Below are 18,186 nucleotides of genomic sequence, written 5' to 3' on the forward strand. Positions count from 1 at the left end.
TACTAATATTTTGAGTTCTAAATTTAATATATAATCAAGATTTAGATGTCAAAAATAACTCAATTGTTTTTTCAATTTTTTTTGTGAAAAACTATGATCAAAGGAAATGATGCAAATGTAAATTTCTCTATAAGTTACTGGCAGATCAGCAATTGACAAGTCTACAGAGTCTGCCTAGAAATATTAGACTTCTCCAACATCTCCTTTTGGTGGAGAGAAAGAACAGAAAAAAGGGAGCCTTTCTTTCTACATCATTCCTGTTGATACCAGAAGTTTCTTACACCATTTATCAATAGTGACAGAAAAGTAGAGCACACCAATTCCCAGTGAGGATCACTACTCTTCACCTTAAAAGCCTTTAAAATAGTTTTATCGATCAGCCTCAACTCAGTGGTCTATAACATGGAAAGGTTTTAGTATTCTCAAATTCTGCTTTCATTATTGCTTTGTAGAAGTTCCCTTTCTTATTCTTAAATAAATTCTATAATTTTCTGGTCACTTTTACATCATGAAATTTTTGTTCAGTTAGCTTATTATTTATTTATTTATTTTAGTAGTTTTCTAAATACAATTCAATTTTCCCAAAGTAAATGCACCTACTAGCTTATTAGTCATTCTTTCAAATATGTATGTATGAATGCACATTTAAATTTTATTTTACCACATTTTTACACAAATGCACTAAATCACTCTAAGTGATTTTATTTCTTAAAATATTTTTAAACAATAAACTAAAAATGCACTTCATTATTTTCCAAGGAGGAAAATTATTCCACTAGTGAATGCACCACAATTATTTAAATAGCCTTCCACTATGGATGTTGACTTTATTGCTAATATTTTACAGTTAGAAATAATGATGTAAGATGGTAGTAATTAATTTTGTATCTGCATCATTTCATATTTATTTGAATAGATGAGTAAAAAATTACAAATTATTTTTAAATGCATATTTTTATCTTGAAAAATACAGCAAAATTGCCCTTCTTAGATATTACAGAGATCAGAAAAGACTGAGCTTTGTTTATATCTTGTAGCATACATCCTAAATGTGTCTGATCTTTTCTGATCTCAGAAGCTAAGCAGGGTCAAGCCTGTTTACACTTAGATGGGAGAAATGACTCAGCATTTTACTTTCTTTTACCCTCATTCAGCTGTTCTTGCAACTTCTACATCTTTGCCAGTAGGGTAAGAAAAATTGCAAATCTACATGCTTTTTATTTTTTATTTCTTACTTATATCTCTTCTTATTTCTTGTGTTTAGGTATCATTTCATAGTCTGAAGTTGTCCATTGATATATTTATTCTTCTATTTGCTATTTTTTGTTGTTGTTATTTCCCAATTGTGTGTAGGAATGTTAAGAAATAACACTTTTTTCTGGGTATTAATTTCACATACTATTTAAAAAATTTTTTTTACTATTATAGTCTATATAGAAAACTATTAAGATACATATTTATTAATCAATAATTCATTTTATACTCTCAGGGGGTTTGTATTTTTTTTTTTCAAGGTTACAGTCCTTCCCTTTATTGGATTTTTGAATTTAAAAAAGTGAAAGTAAAGCAATAATTAAGTGGTTCAGATAAAAGAAAAGCATCTTTACCTGAGTTACCCATCAGGTCTACTCTGACCTGCCCTACCTCCTCCCAGAACAAGCTTCTGGGTATCTACAAAATCTATTACCATACTGAGTCCATTTCAAGTCATTTCTACTATATGGGTCAACTATGAGAACAGTTCTTCTCATACATATTTTATGTACACAGATTCTCACTCAGAATCGACTCTATCACTAGAGCAAACTTCTTAGCAGAAAGGGTTCTTTGGGGCCCAATAAGATAGGAGCTTCTAGCAAAGCTTTTTTCAGACTCAAGGTATTTACAGGGTTTTTCACTTATGTGAGTTCCCTGATGTACCACAAGAGCTGATCACTGACAAGTTTCTTTCATTCAGACACTTGTTAAAAGTCTTTCCTCAGACTTTTTCTTTGAGGGGGAGGTGCAAATCCCACTAAGGCTCTCCAACTAATGCTTTTGCCACACTTGAGACAAATATACAATTTTTCACCAGTATGGCTTATCTAATGGGTCAGATAGAGTTCTGTTTAGAAGCTTTTTTCACAGTTGGTGGACTTTCTTCCCAGGGTAGCTTTTCTGAAGTCCAATGAGATGTGCATATTGTCTGAAGCACTGTTGACACAGAAGGCATTTTAGAAGTTGTTCTCTGATGTGAATTCTCTTACAATGAGGCGGACAGAACTTTGCTAGCAAGCTCTCTAATCTCACTGCATTTGTAAGATTTCTCACCTGTGCTGACTCCTCTTATGTGTGATGAAGTTTTTCTAAAACTCCAGGCATCTGTAGAGTTTGTCATTAGAGTAAATGATAAGGTATTCTGTTAGGGCAGCTCTCTGGGCAAGCACTTCTCATATTTCCCACAATTGTAGGGTTTCTGGTTCCCACTGAATTCTGAGCTCTGTGATAAGTCTGAGATTTCCCTAGGGGTCTTCATCTTAATGAGTTCTCTGACATGTAAATACATTTTTATGGTATTATAATTTGTCTGGTTAAGACATCTGAGAAGCTTCTGATGCATGGGGAGGGCTGAGCTCAATATCTTTCTCACTCATATTACAGATATATGGTTTTTCACCAATGTGTACTGTCTGATGTTGAAGAAGGGCTGAGCTCTGGTGGAAGGTCTTATCACATACACTGTATTTATAATGTAGCTCTTCAGTCTGAGTTCTCATTTTCTGTTGAGCAACAAAATCCATACCTAAGAGGAAGCCACTCTCACAAGCAGACCACTGGTGTGGCTTCTCTTCCATGTGAATTCTTTGATGCACTATAAGGTCTGAGCTACAGTTGAAGTTTTTCTCATATTCAAGGCATTTAAAAGTATGAGTGTGAGTTGCCTGGTGCCTAATTAGATTGGCACTCCGAGTAAAACTTCTCATACATTCCAAACATTTATAAGGCTTCTCCCCTGTGTGGACTCTCTGGTGCACAATTAGGTCTGATTTCTGGCCAAAGCATTTTTCACAGGCACCACACTTATAGGGTTTCTCCCCAGTATGAACTCTTTTATGTACAATGAAGGCTGAACGGTGTCGGTAACTTTTTTCACACTTATTACATTTGTAGGGCCTTTCACCAGTGTGAGTTCTCTGGTGGCTAATAAGATCTGATTTCCCACTAAAAGCTTTTTCACACTCCAGACACTTAAATGGTTTTTCACCTGTGTGAGTTCTTCGGTGCCTTATGAGGTTTGTACTTCTACTAAAGCATTTATCACACTCACTACATAGATAGGGTTTCTCGCCTGTATGGCTTCGCTGGTGGACAAGCAGATCAGAACTCTGACCAAAATTCTTGCCACAAATGTCACATGTATAGAATTTTTTACCTGCATGTGTTCTCTGGTGTCCTGAAAGGGCTAAGTGGTGCCAAAAGCTCTTCTCACACTTGCTACATTTATAAGGTTTCTCATAATTGTGGATCCTCTGGTGTGAAATAAGATCTGAGCTTTGGACAAAGGTTTTCTCACACATATCACATCTATAAGGTTTCTCCCCAGTGTAGGTTCTCTCACACATAATAAGAGCTAAGTTTTCACAGAAGTTTTGCTTGCATTCAAGGCACTGGTATATCTGATCACCTATTTGAGTAATCTCATGCACATAAATAAAAATCTTTTTACCCTTCCGAGGGCATACATGATATATTTTCCTTTTTTGAGTTCTCTGATTACATTTCTCTTCTGAAGTGTACATTTTCTATGGCTCTCTCCTAAGGAGTTTTCCACTGGTCTTCTTGACCCATCATTGCCTTCACAGTCATTTTCTTGATAAGAATTTGGAAGATACATCTGTTTCAGGCCTTTCAGTCACGAGCATCCAGTATCATATATCCTAATTCCTTACTTGATATTTCCAAGTTTCCATGAGTTTCCAGCATCATATATACTAATTTCTTACTTGGTATTTCCAATCCTAGAACCCACATGGAAGAAAACATTTACTTCCTGGTCTTTAGAATGTGATTTCTCAAGGGCAATAGCATTCATAACAAGAAAGACTCAAGATTGTCTTCCTTTTGGCTTCACAAGGTCTCTAGTTCAGAACTATTCTTAATACTCAATTCTTCCCTCTCCCTGGCAGCCGCAGGCGCCGCCCCTAGGCCTGGGCACAGTACTTCCGGTTACTCTCCAGGACATTCGACTCCGGCGTCTGGAGACTCCGCGGTGGTGGACGTAAGGACCCAGCTTCAGGAAGGGAAGGAAAGTAAAACGGAGGAAAGTCAGAAGCAACTCCTTTGGCGCGGCTAGGCCAGGGGAGTTGGGTCCAGGCCGCCCACTGGGCGCTGTAGAGGCGGACAAGGCCGGATACCCAAACCCTTTCAGCTTGGCTCAGGGGGTTTGTATTTTGATTGGAGGGTATTTTTCATCTTGAAGTTGTAAAAAAATTAGCCCACTCTTTTCTTTTACTATAGTTGTGATTTACTTTAAAAAAATTAAATATGTGATTTACTTGGAATTTATTTTTGTTTGCATTACAAGAAAGTTTTTAGTCTTCTAGATGTATCTCTTTTTAAAAATTCAAAATTTTTTCCATAGATTTGAAATATTAACATTTTCATATATCAATGTTTGTTTACTTTTAGGTTTTCAGTTATTATATATTAATTACATTTAGCTCTAGTCATGTATCAATACATACTGTTTAAATCATGATCCTTACAGTATATTTTAACATACTTTATTGTGAAGTAGGGAAATAATTGATACTTTCCTGGAAATTTCCTTTTTATAATTTTTATAATTTTATAATTTATAATTTTTAGTATTTCAATGTAAACTCTTTGTTTCAAAGTATCATAATTCTATATCTGTTTAGATACTATTAGAGTTATGGTTTAGCTTAGAGGAACTGACATATTTTCTAAAGTTCCATCATCTTATAAGGTATATACTATACTTTTCCATTTGTGTAAGTTTTGTTTTGGAACTTTTCAAGAATATTTCATAATTTTCATAATACCTATTTTTTCTGAATTTTAACAAAAGTTTTTCCCAAAGATATACTTTTATTCATTTTGTAAAATTCTTTCTTTTTTTTTTTTCCTTTTTTTTTTTTATTGTTGGGGATTCATTGAGGGTACAATAAGCCAGTTACACTGATTACAATTGTTAGGTAAAGTCCCTCTTGCAATCATGTCTTGCCCCCATAAAGTGTGACACACACTAAGGCCCCACCCCCCTCCCTCCGTCCCTCTTTCTGCTTCCCCCCCATAACCTTAATTGTCATTAATTGTCCTCATATCAAGATTGAGTACATAGGATTCATGCTTCTCCATTCTTGTGATGCTTTACTAAGAATAATGTCTTCCACGTCCATCCAGGTTAATACGAAGGATGTAAAGTCTCCATTTTTTTTAATGGCTGAATAGTATTCCATGGTATACATATACCACAGCTTGTTAATCCATTCCTGGGTTGGTGGGCATTTAGGCTCTTTCCACATTTTGGTGATTGTAAATTGAGCTGCAATAAACAGTCTAGTACAAGTGTCCTTAGGATAAAAGGATTTCTTTCCTTCTGGGTAGATGCCCAGTAATGGGATTGCAGGATCGAATGGGAGGTCTAGCTTGAGTGCTTTGAGGTTTCTCCATACTTCCTTCCAGAAGGGTTGTACTAGTTTGCAGTCCCACCAGCAGTGTAAAAGTGTTCCCTTCTCTCCACATCCACGCCAGCATCTGCAGTTTTGAGATTTTGTGATGTGGGCCATTCTCACTGGGGTTAGATGATATCTCAGGGATGTTTTGATTTGCATTTCTCTAATATATAGAGATGATGAACATTTTTTCATGTGTTTGTTAGCCATTCGTCTTTCGTCTTTAGAGAAAGTTCTATTCATGTCTCTTGCCCATTGATATAAGGGATTGTTGGCTTTTTTCATGTGGATTAATTTGAGTTCTCTATAGATCCTGGTTATCAAGCTTTTGTCTGATTGAAAATATGCAAATATCCTTTCCCATTGTGTGGGTTCTCTCTTTGCTTTGGTTATTGTCTCCTTAGCTGTATGGAAGCAAGAAAACAGCCCTCAGAATGGGAAAAGATATTTGCAGGTTATGTCTCTGAGAAAGGTTTAATAAACAGAATCCACAGAGAACTCAAACGCATTAGCAAGAAAAGAACAAGGGATCCCATCGCAGACTGGGCAAGGGACTTGAAGAGAAACTTCTCTGAAGAAGACAGGCACACAGCCTTCAGACATATGAAAAAATGCTCATCATCTTTAATCATCAGAGAAATGCAAATCAAAACTACTTTGAGATACCATCTAACTCCAGTAAGATTAGCCCATATCTGTGGCTCAGTCGGTAGGGCGCCGGCCCCATATACCGAGGGTGGCGGGTTCAAACCCGGCCCCGGCCAAACTGCAACCAAAAAATAGCCGGGCGTTGTGGCGGCCGCCTGTAGTCCCAGCTACTTGGGAGGCTAAGGCAAGAGAATCGCTTAAGCCCAGGAGTTGGAGGTTGCTGTGAGCTGTGTGAGGCCACGGCACTCTACCGAGGGCCATAAAGTGAGACTCTGTCTCTACAAAAAAAAATAAAAAAAAAAAAGATTAGCCCATATCACAAAATCCCAAGAGAAGAGATGTTGGCGTGGATGTGGAGAAAACAGAACACTTCTACACTGCTGGTGGGAATGCAAATTAATACATTCCTTTTGGAAAGATGTTTGGAGAACACTTAGAGATCTAAAAATAGATCTGCCATTCAATCCTACAATTCCTCTACCAGGTATATATCCGGAAGACCAAAAATCACATCATAACAAAGATATTTGTACCAGAATGTTTATTGCAGCCCAATTCATAATTGCTAAGTCATGGAAAAAGCCCAAGTGCCCATCGATCCATGACTGGATTAATAAATTGTGATATATGTACACCATGGAATATTATGCAGCCTTAAAGAAAGATGGAGACTTTACCTCTTTCATGTTTACAATGGATGGAGCTGGAACATATTCTTCTTAGTAAAGTATCTCAAGAATGCAAGAAAAAGTATCCAATGTACTCAGCCCTACTATGAAGCTAATTTATGGCTTTCACATGAAAGCTATAACCTAGTTATAACCTAAGAATAGGGGGAAGGGGGAAAGGGAGAGGAAGGAGGGGGGAGGTGGGCGGAGGGAGGGTGATTGGTGGGATTACACCTGCAGTGTATCTTACAAGCATATATGTGAAACTTTGTAAATGTAGAATATAAATGTCTTAACACAATAACTAAGAAAATGCCAGTAAGGTTATGTTAACTAGTGTGATGAAAATGTGTCAAACGGTCTGTAAAACCAGTGTATGGTGCCCCATGATCACATTAATGTGCACAGCTATGATTTAATAAAAAAAAAAAGAAGAAAACAAAATAAAATAAAAAATAAAGGAATATAATTCAGTCTATAATGTAGACAGCTGTGAAATATATTGCATTTAAATCTAACAGAATGGTCGGGAACAAGTTAAATGGGCCTGTTTGTTTTAAAGTTTTCTACTTTTAATGCTTTGCCATAATATTCACTCTTACAGACTGAGAAATATAAAGAATAAATATAAATATCATACCAGCAGTAGCACTGTTGAACAGAAAAACAATATGAGCCATACATACAATTTTAACATATCCAGTAGCCATATTTGAAAAAGTATATAAAACAGGTAAAACGAATTACATATTTTATTTAATCTTACATAGCATAGAATAATCTAAAACATAATCAATAAAAGAATAAAATATGTATTCCTTTATTTTGTAATTAATCTTTTAAATCCAGTTTTTATTTTACCTTTCTACTACATTTTAATTTTGATAATTTTTTATAAGTACTCTATCTGCATTTAGATTCCAAAAATTTACAGATGAAAAGGTAGCATGACTTTCCTAAGTTGTTTCAAACATTATTAAAAATTATGAAAGAGACTTAAATATCAGTTTAAAGGATATAAATACTTAAAAATTAAATTTAAATAAAGCTAAACACCCAATGCCTCAGTCAGAAGAGCCACATTTTAATTTTTCAGTGGTCATATGTTCCTGCCAGGTTGGAAAGCCAAAATCCAGAACAAATACTAAAAATGTTATACTGAAACGCATAGTTAACTGGACAATAGTGACTTCAAAATGATATTCAAATAGTATAAAGAAAAATAGAGCATGGAGAGCAGTGGAGAAAAATTCATGAGGCGTGGGCATAAAACAAATAATGGTCAACTATAACTTTTCCTTATTAATACTTATAGACTATTTTAGAAAAATGTATTAAATTTATATGTGTATGTTTTATGGGATTTCTATAAATAGAAATGTATAGATTAAATATAAAAACGAATGGAGAAAAGCAATAAGAAGACAAGGGGTTATATCAATGTCTGACAAAGGCAAAAATAAAGAGAGCCATTTTATAACTATAAAAGTGTCAATTCCTCAGGCGAACAGTGATAAATATGTATGTGTCCTTCACAATCATAGTAGAGACTTTTAACACACTTCTCTGATATTGCAAGAAAAATTTGAGCAGGATTTGTCCAGTGTTTTATTCTCAGAAATTATTTACATTTTCCAAAACTTTTCATAATTAGGTTATATCTGCTAATGTTACCATTTTATGAAATGAGTGAAAATTTTATATTAATTTTTATCAATTGATTATTTTATTTGTAAATAAATATTTGTTTAAATACCAGATTGTTATAAAAGACTTTTTTTTAATTAGCTGATTGGTATTATTTTATATAAGTTTAAATTTATTATATAATTTAATGAAGCATCACTGGGGCAAAAAATTTAATTTAATGATGATGAAGATTCTCATCATCTTCTGCATTCAGTTTGCTACAATATGTCATTTTATTGCTGATGTACCGAGAAAATCTTTTTTTACATACAGGTGATGCTTAGAAATGGAGATGTATTTTAATACCTATTTGAGTAAATTCAGTATCTTTTTGACAATATATAGAAACTGGATTATTTTAGTAAATTGAAGCTTATTATTAACATGAAAATGAAGCCATATTGATGAACTCTTCATGTACTTCTGTATTAGAATACATTATTCTACCTTGCACATTGAATGGATTTTGGAGGGTTCTTGGTAGCACCAGGCCTACCTACACCACACTTTGAGAATCAATGAACTACGTGGACATGCATACACATACACACAGACAAGAAAACAGTATATATGTATATATGTCTGTAAAAAGACAGTATATATGTAAACTGTCTAAACAATAGTACTTACCATGATTATATGACTAATATTTATGGACTATTACATCCAACCATATAATTCACATAATTATCAAACATATATGGCATATTTACCATAGATTAGCCACATTCTGGGCTAGAATGTATTAAGTATATAGTGTTTGGAGTCAAACACACATTTCTCTAACCAAAATGAAATTAAACTATAAATCAATACTGAGAAAATAGTAGAATACCAAATATTTGATAAATTAAGCAACAAATTTCTAAATTTTCTCTGGATCTAAGAAGAAAATATCAGGGAAATTAAAACAATTTAGACCTGATAATAATTAAAGTATATGATGTGTAGCTACCTCAGTACTTTAAGGGATATTTTTGATTTTTTGATAATTCAATGGAATGAACTTCCACTTTCAAAGACTAGAGAAAAAAAGCAAAGTATAGCTAAAATATGTAGAAGAAAGGAAATATTAAAATAAGATCAAAAATTTACATATAGAAAATCAGATAATGGAACAAAATTAAAGTCAAAACCTTGTTCTTTGAAAAGACCAACAAAATTGACAGCCTCAAAGGTAGATAGAGCAAGAAAACAATATAGAAAATGGAAATCATTAATATTAAGAATGAAAGAGATGTTACCAGACATAAACTATAGACATTAAAAAGAAGATGCCACAATATTATGAACTTTATGCCAACAACACTATGCCAAAATAAATAAATTTCTGGTAAAACACAATCTACTAGAATTGATACAAGCATTCTCTTAGATATTTATAAAATTTAAAGCATTATAGAATATGTCTTGCAAATTTGAAAATCTGTACTAAAAAAATCTGTATTATTATTGATTTTGATGACTTTCTGACATCAAAATCAATTATAAATTAAAATAATTACTATAATGTGAAATTAGCTTATGACAGACATATAAATGAAACAGTAAGGAATCCAGAAATTCTTTTTTTTTTTTTTAATTTTTTTTTTTTTTTTTTTTTGTAGAGACAGAGTCTCACTTTATGGCCCTCGGTAGAGTGCCGTGGCCTCACACAGCTCACAGCAACCTCTAACTCCTGGGCTTAAGCGATTCTCTTGCCTCAGCCTCCCGAGTAGCTGGGACTACAGGCGTCCACCACAACGCCCGGCTATTTTTTGGTTGCAGTTTGGCCGGGGCCGGGTTTGAACCCGCCACCCTCGGTATATGGGGCCAGCGCCTTACCGACTGAGCCACAGGCGCCGCCCAAGGAATCCAGAAATTCTATTCCAATTGTCACATACAATTTTTTTTTGCCCCAGTGGCACTAAGAAAATAATCAGGGAAAGGAAAATTTTTCAACAAATGTTTCTGAAGTAACTGGATACCTATGTGAGGAAAATATAAATTTCAGCTCCCTATTTCTGACCATACACAACGTGTAAATTAGGATAGATCCATAACCTGATTATGAGAACTAAAACCATAAAGCTTTTGAAAGAGAAATAAAAGAATAAATTCTTAGCCTGGTGCTAGTGAAAGAATTCTGGTTAGGTTATAGAATACAATAAGCAAAAGATAAAAATAGAAAAAGAAAACAGTGATAAGTTAAAATGTCTCAAATGTAAAAAAATTTAGTTATACATAACACCATTAAAATAATAGATGGACAAGCCTCAGACTGAGAGAATTTATTTGCAGAATATATACCTGACAAAGGACTATACATACATATTAAGAATTAATACAATTCAATAAAAAGTAAAGAAAAAATAAAACAAGTATTCAAAAATGTGAACAGGCACTTCAAGGAAACACAAACAGCCAATGAGTGCATAAAAAAAAATCTTTAACATCTTTGGTTGTCAATGGAAGTTAAGCTTAAGATTTATGCATACATAAATCTTATGCAGAGAAACGGAACCAATTTTTCTTCACACTATTGGTTCTGTTTCTCCAGAGAACTTTGACTAATACATGCACAAATATTATCAGGGAGAAGACAGAGAGAGATAGGAGGGTAGAGAGGTAAGGGGGACAATGGGGTGTGTGTGTTGATTTTATGGAATAGATTCAAAAAATTGTCAGATAGGCTGGTGGTGGGAAGAGCTCTTAGAGAAGAAAGAAGATAGTTGGCAAAATCCTTTTCACTTTAGGAGACCTTAATCTTTTTTTTTTTTTTTTATTAAACCATAGTTGTGTACATTAGTATGATCGTGGGGCACCATACACTTGGTTCATAGATCGTTTGACACATTTTCATCACATTAGTTAACATAGCTTTTGTAGCATTTTCTTAGTTATTTTGCTAAGACCTTTACATTCCACATTTACTAGGCTTCACATATACCCTTGTAAGATGCACCACAGGTGTAATCCCATTAATCCCCCACTTTCCCCCTTCCTCCCCCCTCCCTCCCCTCCCTTTCCCTTTTCTCCCTATTTTTAGGTTGTAACTGGGTTATAGCTTTCATGTGAAGGTCCTACATTAGTTTCATAATAAGGGTGAGTACATTGGGTACTTTTCTTCCATTCTTGAGACACTTTACTAAGAAGAATATGTTCCAGCTCCATCCATGTAAACATGAAAGAGGTAAAGTCTCCATCTTTCTTTAAGGCTGCATAATATTCCATGGTGTACATATACCACAATTTATTAAGAACACTTTTGCACTGCTGGTGGGAATGCAAATTAATACATTCCTTTTGGAAAAAGATATGGAGAACACTTAGAGATCTAAAAATAGATCTGCCATTCAATCCTGTAATCCCCCTACTGGGCATATACCCAGAAGACCAAAAATCACACCATAACAAAGATATTTGTATCAGAATATTTATTGCAGCCCTATTCATAATTGCTAAGCCATGGAAAAAGCCCAAGTGCCCATCGATCCACAAAGGAGACCTTAATCTTTTTTCTGAAGGCTCTCAATGGACTGGATGAGAGCCACGTAGATTTTGGAGAGTAACCTGCTTTACTTAAAGTTTACTGATTTTTATGTTAGTCTTTTCTAAAATATACCTTCCTAGCAATATTCAGTATAGTCTTTGACCAAGTATCTGAGCACTGGGTATATTATTTTCTTTGTACGATGTACATAAAAAGAAAGAAAGTGAAAAAACCCTGCAAACCATTATTGGACACTAGTTAAAGACAGACTGAAACAGTGAGGGTGCACAGTAGTCATAATGGCTGAAATTTACATGGAAATGTACCAGAGAACTCTGGTGAATTAGTTGATGGACATAGCAATAGATAGATGGATGTGTAATAAAACAAGATCTATGGAAAGCTAGACTTTGGGTTGTGGATGTATAGACATTCATCGTTAAGTTGTTAAAATAAAATATAAAGAAATTACATGCCAAGCATATAGTCAGGAGTCAAATGAATGGACAAGGGAATTTAGAGAAGTAAGAATTCCCCCCTTTAATGTGAACTTCACAAATGAGGACAATATTAATAAACAGAGGGGAAAGGTGGAAAACTTATTCTTTTTTTTTTTTTGGCCGGGGCTGGGTTTGAACCTGCCACCTCCAGCATATGGAACCGGCGCCCTACTCCTTGAGCCACAGGCGCCACGCAGAAAACTTATTCTTTTTTTTTCTTTTTTTGTAGAGACAGAGTCTCACTGTACTGCCCTCGGGTAGAGTGCCATGGCGTCATACGGCTCACAGCAACCTCTAACTCTTGGGCTTACGCAATTCTCTTGCCTCAGCCTCCCAAGCAGCTGGGACTACAGGCGCCCTCCACAACGCCCGGCTAAGAAAACTTATTCTTAATAAGATTTCAATAATGGATTAATAGATATACCAATACTCAAAAGATATACAAAATATTAGAAATGATTGAAAGGAAAGAACCAGTGTGTTAGAAATGAATGATGAATATTTCCATAATGAAAGACACCAAGGTTTAAATTTTTAGATAGCAGCAATTTTAGCTGGTAAGTTAGGGACTTTCTGCACTCGGATTCCTTTTCTCTTTTTAAAAATATTTGCTTTTACCTTTCTAATGTATTGAGTTTGCAATAATGCCATGCTTTTAATTTACAAAAGCATTTTATATTTTCAAGAAAAAAGAAAATATACATGTTGCAAAGCAAATTTCCTAAGGGCATAGTACATTTATGGATTAAAGAATTTTTTATTTAAAAGCTTCTTACTCTGATTTACAAGAATAGTCTATGCTTAATGAGGTAACAACTCGTTAAAAGTATGTTTTCTCAACTCTAGCATTCAATGAGCCAAGAAAAACAAAACTTAAAGAGGAAAAGCAGTATTGGCCTTTTTTTCCTTTGTTTTGGCTGCCAGACAATTATTGGCTTAGTCTCAAGTCATAGAATGTTAATGCAGCTTTTAAATGGCACATTAGTGCATTTAAGAAAAAAAGATCATTTATTGCCAGTACTGTCCTTTTATGAATCTATTATCTTCGTATCATAAAATACTTGTATGGCAGAGAAAGGAAGTAAAATTGTTTCATAATGTATTATATGTGTATTTTCTTATGAATTTGTAATTTTATTAAAAGCCCAATAGTTTCACAGAGTACTTTAAAGATTCTGCTGGAGGCAAATTTTATTATATAATTTGTTTTAAAATTTAAAATGTATGTTTAATTACTATTTTAAGTTTTATTTCAAATATCTTATATATTTATTGAAAGGGTAATGTGTTGTACACGTAAAAGAATGTTTTCTGAAGCTAGATCAAATAAATCAACCCCTAGTGCATTTTATTTTTCAACAGTTATATTTCCATGCAATTATTAACAATAAAGTTGACTATGTGAAATAAAATATTTATTTAGGCAAAGAAATTGCCCTGAAAACAATAGTTTTGTTTTCTTTCACAATTGGGTAGCAAAGAGGTTTAAAATAATCTATAATTTTTTTAGACTGAACTATGCAAATACAAATATTCATAATAAATTTAGAGTAGAATGTTGCAGGTAAGAGCAGAGAACTTGATTTCTGCATCCATATGGTCAAAGCCATGTATAACAGTTACTGATCTCAAGCACATTACTTAAACACTCCTTGCCTTGGTTTCTTCACTTGTAAAAGGATATGATAAAACACCTAACTCATTTTTTTTATGATGAGGTCACTATGTTGTACAACAAATCTCTACAATTATCCTGAAACTTCCCTTTACAAATTAATAAAGGGCAAAAGGTGAGAACTTTGGTAGGAGCTCAGTCTCTGCAAAGGAACAGGCACAGCTAAAAATAATTATAGTAATAATAATCAGACATTGTCCCCTATTTTTCTTTCTGATAAGCGCTACAAAGGAGTCATATAGCTTGTGATGGTCATAAAGATTCTTAATTTTCTCCTTAGATAACATCACCCTTGTGAAGCCTAAGGCAAGTTTTTGAGATATCTTCCAGGCCCTGCATACCAGTGGATTGGCTGACCCACCCAGACTAGTGACCCATACCAAGAACATGACTCAACTGATACTACAACTCCCACACAGGAACAGACTCAGTATAAGAAGAAGATTTCTACACCTGTTTGGTTCTGCCTTGAATCTAGAAGACTAGCAGACTCAGTTGTCTAGCCCTTTGGCCATAAAATTATCATTAAACACCCTTTCTTCCAAATTCTCAGGGAGAAGGATTTGAAAAATTTCTTCCTTTCCTCACTTGCCACTAGTGATATTAAACTTTCTCTACTGGAGTCCTGGCTGTCTCATTGTATTGGCTTTTCTCTGTGCAGTGGGCAGCATAAACCAATTGGGCTATTAACAAATCCTCCTGCCCAGAAAGCCAAATAGAGCTGAGAGTGGAACACAGAAATGAGTGTACAAGTCCTACCCAAAAAGGAATGAGTGCACCAGGCCCACCACCCAACTCTTATATTCCAAGGGCACCTTAGCCCATGTGCTAACTTCTTTTTCAAACTCAGCCTGCTCTCACCTGGGTGAATAACAGACCACTTTGCCCACACAGAACCTGGATTCTGCTTCCTTTTCGTCACATCTTTTTTTTTTTTTTTTTTTGCAGTTTTGGCCGGGGAACAGGCTTGAACCCATCACCCACGGCATATGGGGCCAGTGCCCTACTCCTTGAGCCACAGGTGCTGCCCTTCTTCACATCTTGGCATAACCTCTCATTTTTGGTTCCAAACCTCTCACCTGTCTAATTAAAATTTTGTACCCTTTGGTCAACATCTCCCCAATACCTCCACCCCTAACCCCTGGGAGCCACGGGGTTTCCATGAATTGGTGTTGTCTTAGATTCCCATATATGAAATCATACATTATTTCTCTTTCTGTGCCAGGCTTATTTTACTTAACATGATGCTTTCCAGTTTCATCCACATTGTTTCAAAAGCCAAGATCTCCTTATTTAACTGCTGAATTGTATCCCTTTGTTTATATACCACATTTTCTTTATTGGTTCATCTCTTGATGGACATTTAGGTTGCTTTAACATCTTGGCTATTGGGAATAATGCTACTGTCAACATGAAAGTGCAGATATGATTTCAACATACTGATTTTATATGCTTAGGCTACAGGCCCAGTTAGAGTTGTTGGATCATATGGTAGTTATAATTTTAATTTTAATTTGTTTGAATAGTCAAACTGTTTCTGCAAGGGCTCTCCTAACTTACATTTCTTCTGTTTTCTCTGTATGGGCAGCAGCATTCAGCTCATCTATGCACAAGTTTTAAGGGCTACTCTTGAGATTTGTGTGCTTGGTGGTCTGTTTGGGGTCTGCTTGGACATCCTGCTCCTAAACTGTTTTCTCTGTCCCATGATCTGTTTGTGTTAAGATCATAAATAACTTAGAGTAAGAAGTGTAAGAGGTAAGTTAGTCTAATCAAGGTAGTTAAAGAAATAGTTTGGTTAGAAAATGCAAGCCCAGCAAGGACCGTGACGTAAGGATTTAGCCTTCTCCCATTAGATTAATGATTAAAGCAGTGATATGTGTAATAAAAACAGAGCTAGCCCAGAGTCCTCACATTTGGAGGTGGAAAGCTCCCCCAGCACAGCTTTTTAAAACTTTATTCTTGTGTCTTCAACTCTTTATTTTTCCCTCCTCCTCTTGTCACTGCCAGCCACTGGGAAAGAACTCACAGTGAAGTTTGGGACTGGTCCCCAATAAACTACCAAACTGAAGCCTAGTGTGCCATATCCTGAAAGCAGAGAAAAATACCTAACTTTGTAAAATATCAATTTCTTTCCCTGTCAGTCTTATCATACTTAATTAGCTCTGGATTTATTATTTCATTATTTTTCAGTATTCCATAAAATTGAATAAAATATTTTCTGCAGAAAAGTCCAAAGGATGGTGGAGACATGGAAGACTTTGTAGTTAAATAGACTTTAATTTAAACTAGTTTGGTATGAGCTAGCCATGTAGTCTTGAGGTAGATACCTTCTGACAGAGCTACCTTCAATTTAATGTTATTAATGACATCTATCCTGTTGGATTAATAAAGATAAATTAATATATGCTTAGCACCTAACAGAAAATCCAGCATATTGTAGGCTCTCCTTAAATAATAATAATTTCATTATATCATTATTTTTCATTAGTCCTCTCCCTAGGAATGAAGACTAAGAACTATACTGTTTAATGAATGCTAATCTAACTCCAGAAGCCCAATTCCATTAAATACTTTTATCTCCATTTCAAATATGGAAAACATGAGAGAAACTAATTAAATAGAAAATTCAACATTAAATAATTTTTAACAAAGCACTATGTTAACCCTCTGTGGGTAATTTAGCACTATGTATGTATAGCAGATTTTCTTGATTATTTTTGATTAGAATGAAAATATGACACCATTCAAATTACTCTTCTAAATCTATAAGAGTCTAGAAGAGTCATGACAATTTCCAGAAACAGCTACTTTTCAGTAAACTGAAGCAATTTGAAAGTGTTCTAGTAGCACTGTCCAGTAGAAATCTAATGTAGTAAATCACGTTATTAAAAATCAAAATAAATAAAAAGAAACAAATGAAATTAATCTTAGTAATGTAGAGTGGTAAAAATAGTCTCATTTTAACATGTAACTAAAACATTATTAATAAGAATTTACATTCATTTCTGGTGGAAGTCTTTGAAGTACAGTGTATATTTTACATTTCCAACGTATCTAAATTTAGACTGAGTCACATTCAGTTTGTGGCTAACCAACTGGACATCAATGATGGCATCACTTGGTAGTGACACAAGTGCAACCACATTTTGGTTTGGGATTCTGAACATCATGTTGTGTTTCCAGGACTTTATGTGCCTTTTCTGAAGCAGACAACTCAGAGGCCTTCTGATTCCTCTTTCCTGGTGTGTAGCACATGAATGAGCCCTAATCCAAGCTAAGAAGTAGCTTTAATTATAAAGGTTATTTATAAAGGTTATTTTGATTAAATGTATCATTCTTTTGTCTAACAACTGACAAATAACTTAAAAGCTAAGGAAATATATAAATGTTTTAGGACTTTAAAATTGTATTAATTTTTATCTTCTATTTTTTCCTAATTCTTTCTCATTTGCTCATTCTAACTTTTATCTTTGGAAGAAAGATCAAGTCAAAGTGTGGGGGCTTTTCCCTTTGGGGACATAATTATATTAATGGAAGTGTTTGAATGCTTAATTCATATCTCTTCTCTCCTTCATTTTTTCATTTCTGCTCATTATTTATTTATTTATTTTTGCAGTTTTGGGCTGGGGCCAGGTTTGAACACACCACCTCCGGTATATGGGGCCAGGACCCTACTCCTTTGAGCCACAGGTACTGTCCCTCGTAATTTATTTTTCCAATAATTTTTTTCTATGCCTTCTCCCTGTACTCTCAATTTCCTAAATTAAATAGTTACAGAAAAATATATGAAATAAATAAAAAATACAATTCAAAATTAAAAATGAAAATCTGAATCTACAGTTCAGAAAGTGTCAAA

The 18,186-nt window shown here is 34.5% G+C and overlaps 1 protein-coding gene across 1 annotated transcript; it reads right to left on the reverse strand.

Annotated features, from left to right (window-relative positions):
- Positions 1-1,516: 1,516 nt before the first annotated feature.
- Positions 1,517-4,393, reverse strand: LOC128566628 (zinc finger protein 322-like). The gene has a single exon (XM_053563539.1). It carries the CDS (start codon positions 3,777-3,779, stop codon positions 2,571-2,573), a length of 1,209 nt encoding a protein of 402 aa, XP_053419514.1. The 5' UTR covers positions 3,780-4,393; the 3' UTR covers positions 1,517-2,570.
- Between the last annotated feature and the right edge of the window lie 13,793 nt (positions 4,394-18,186).

Source organism: Nycticebus coucang, chromosome 15 (genome assembly GCF_027406575.1).
Source record: "Nycticebus coucang isolate mNycCou1 chromosome 15, mNycCou1.pri, whole genome shotgun sequence".
NCBI classification, from domain to species: Eukaryota; Metazoa; Chordata; class Mammalia; order Primates; family Lorisidae; genus Nycticebus; species Nycticebus coucang.

Coding starts and splice junctions, on each gene's coding strand:
- LOC128566628 (XM_053563539.1), bottom strand. CDS start 3,779: ATGTACACTTCAGAAGAGAAATGTAATCAGAGAACTCAAAAAAGGAAA.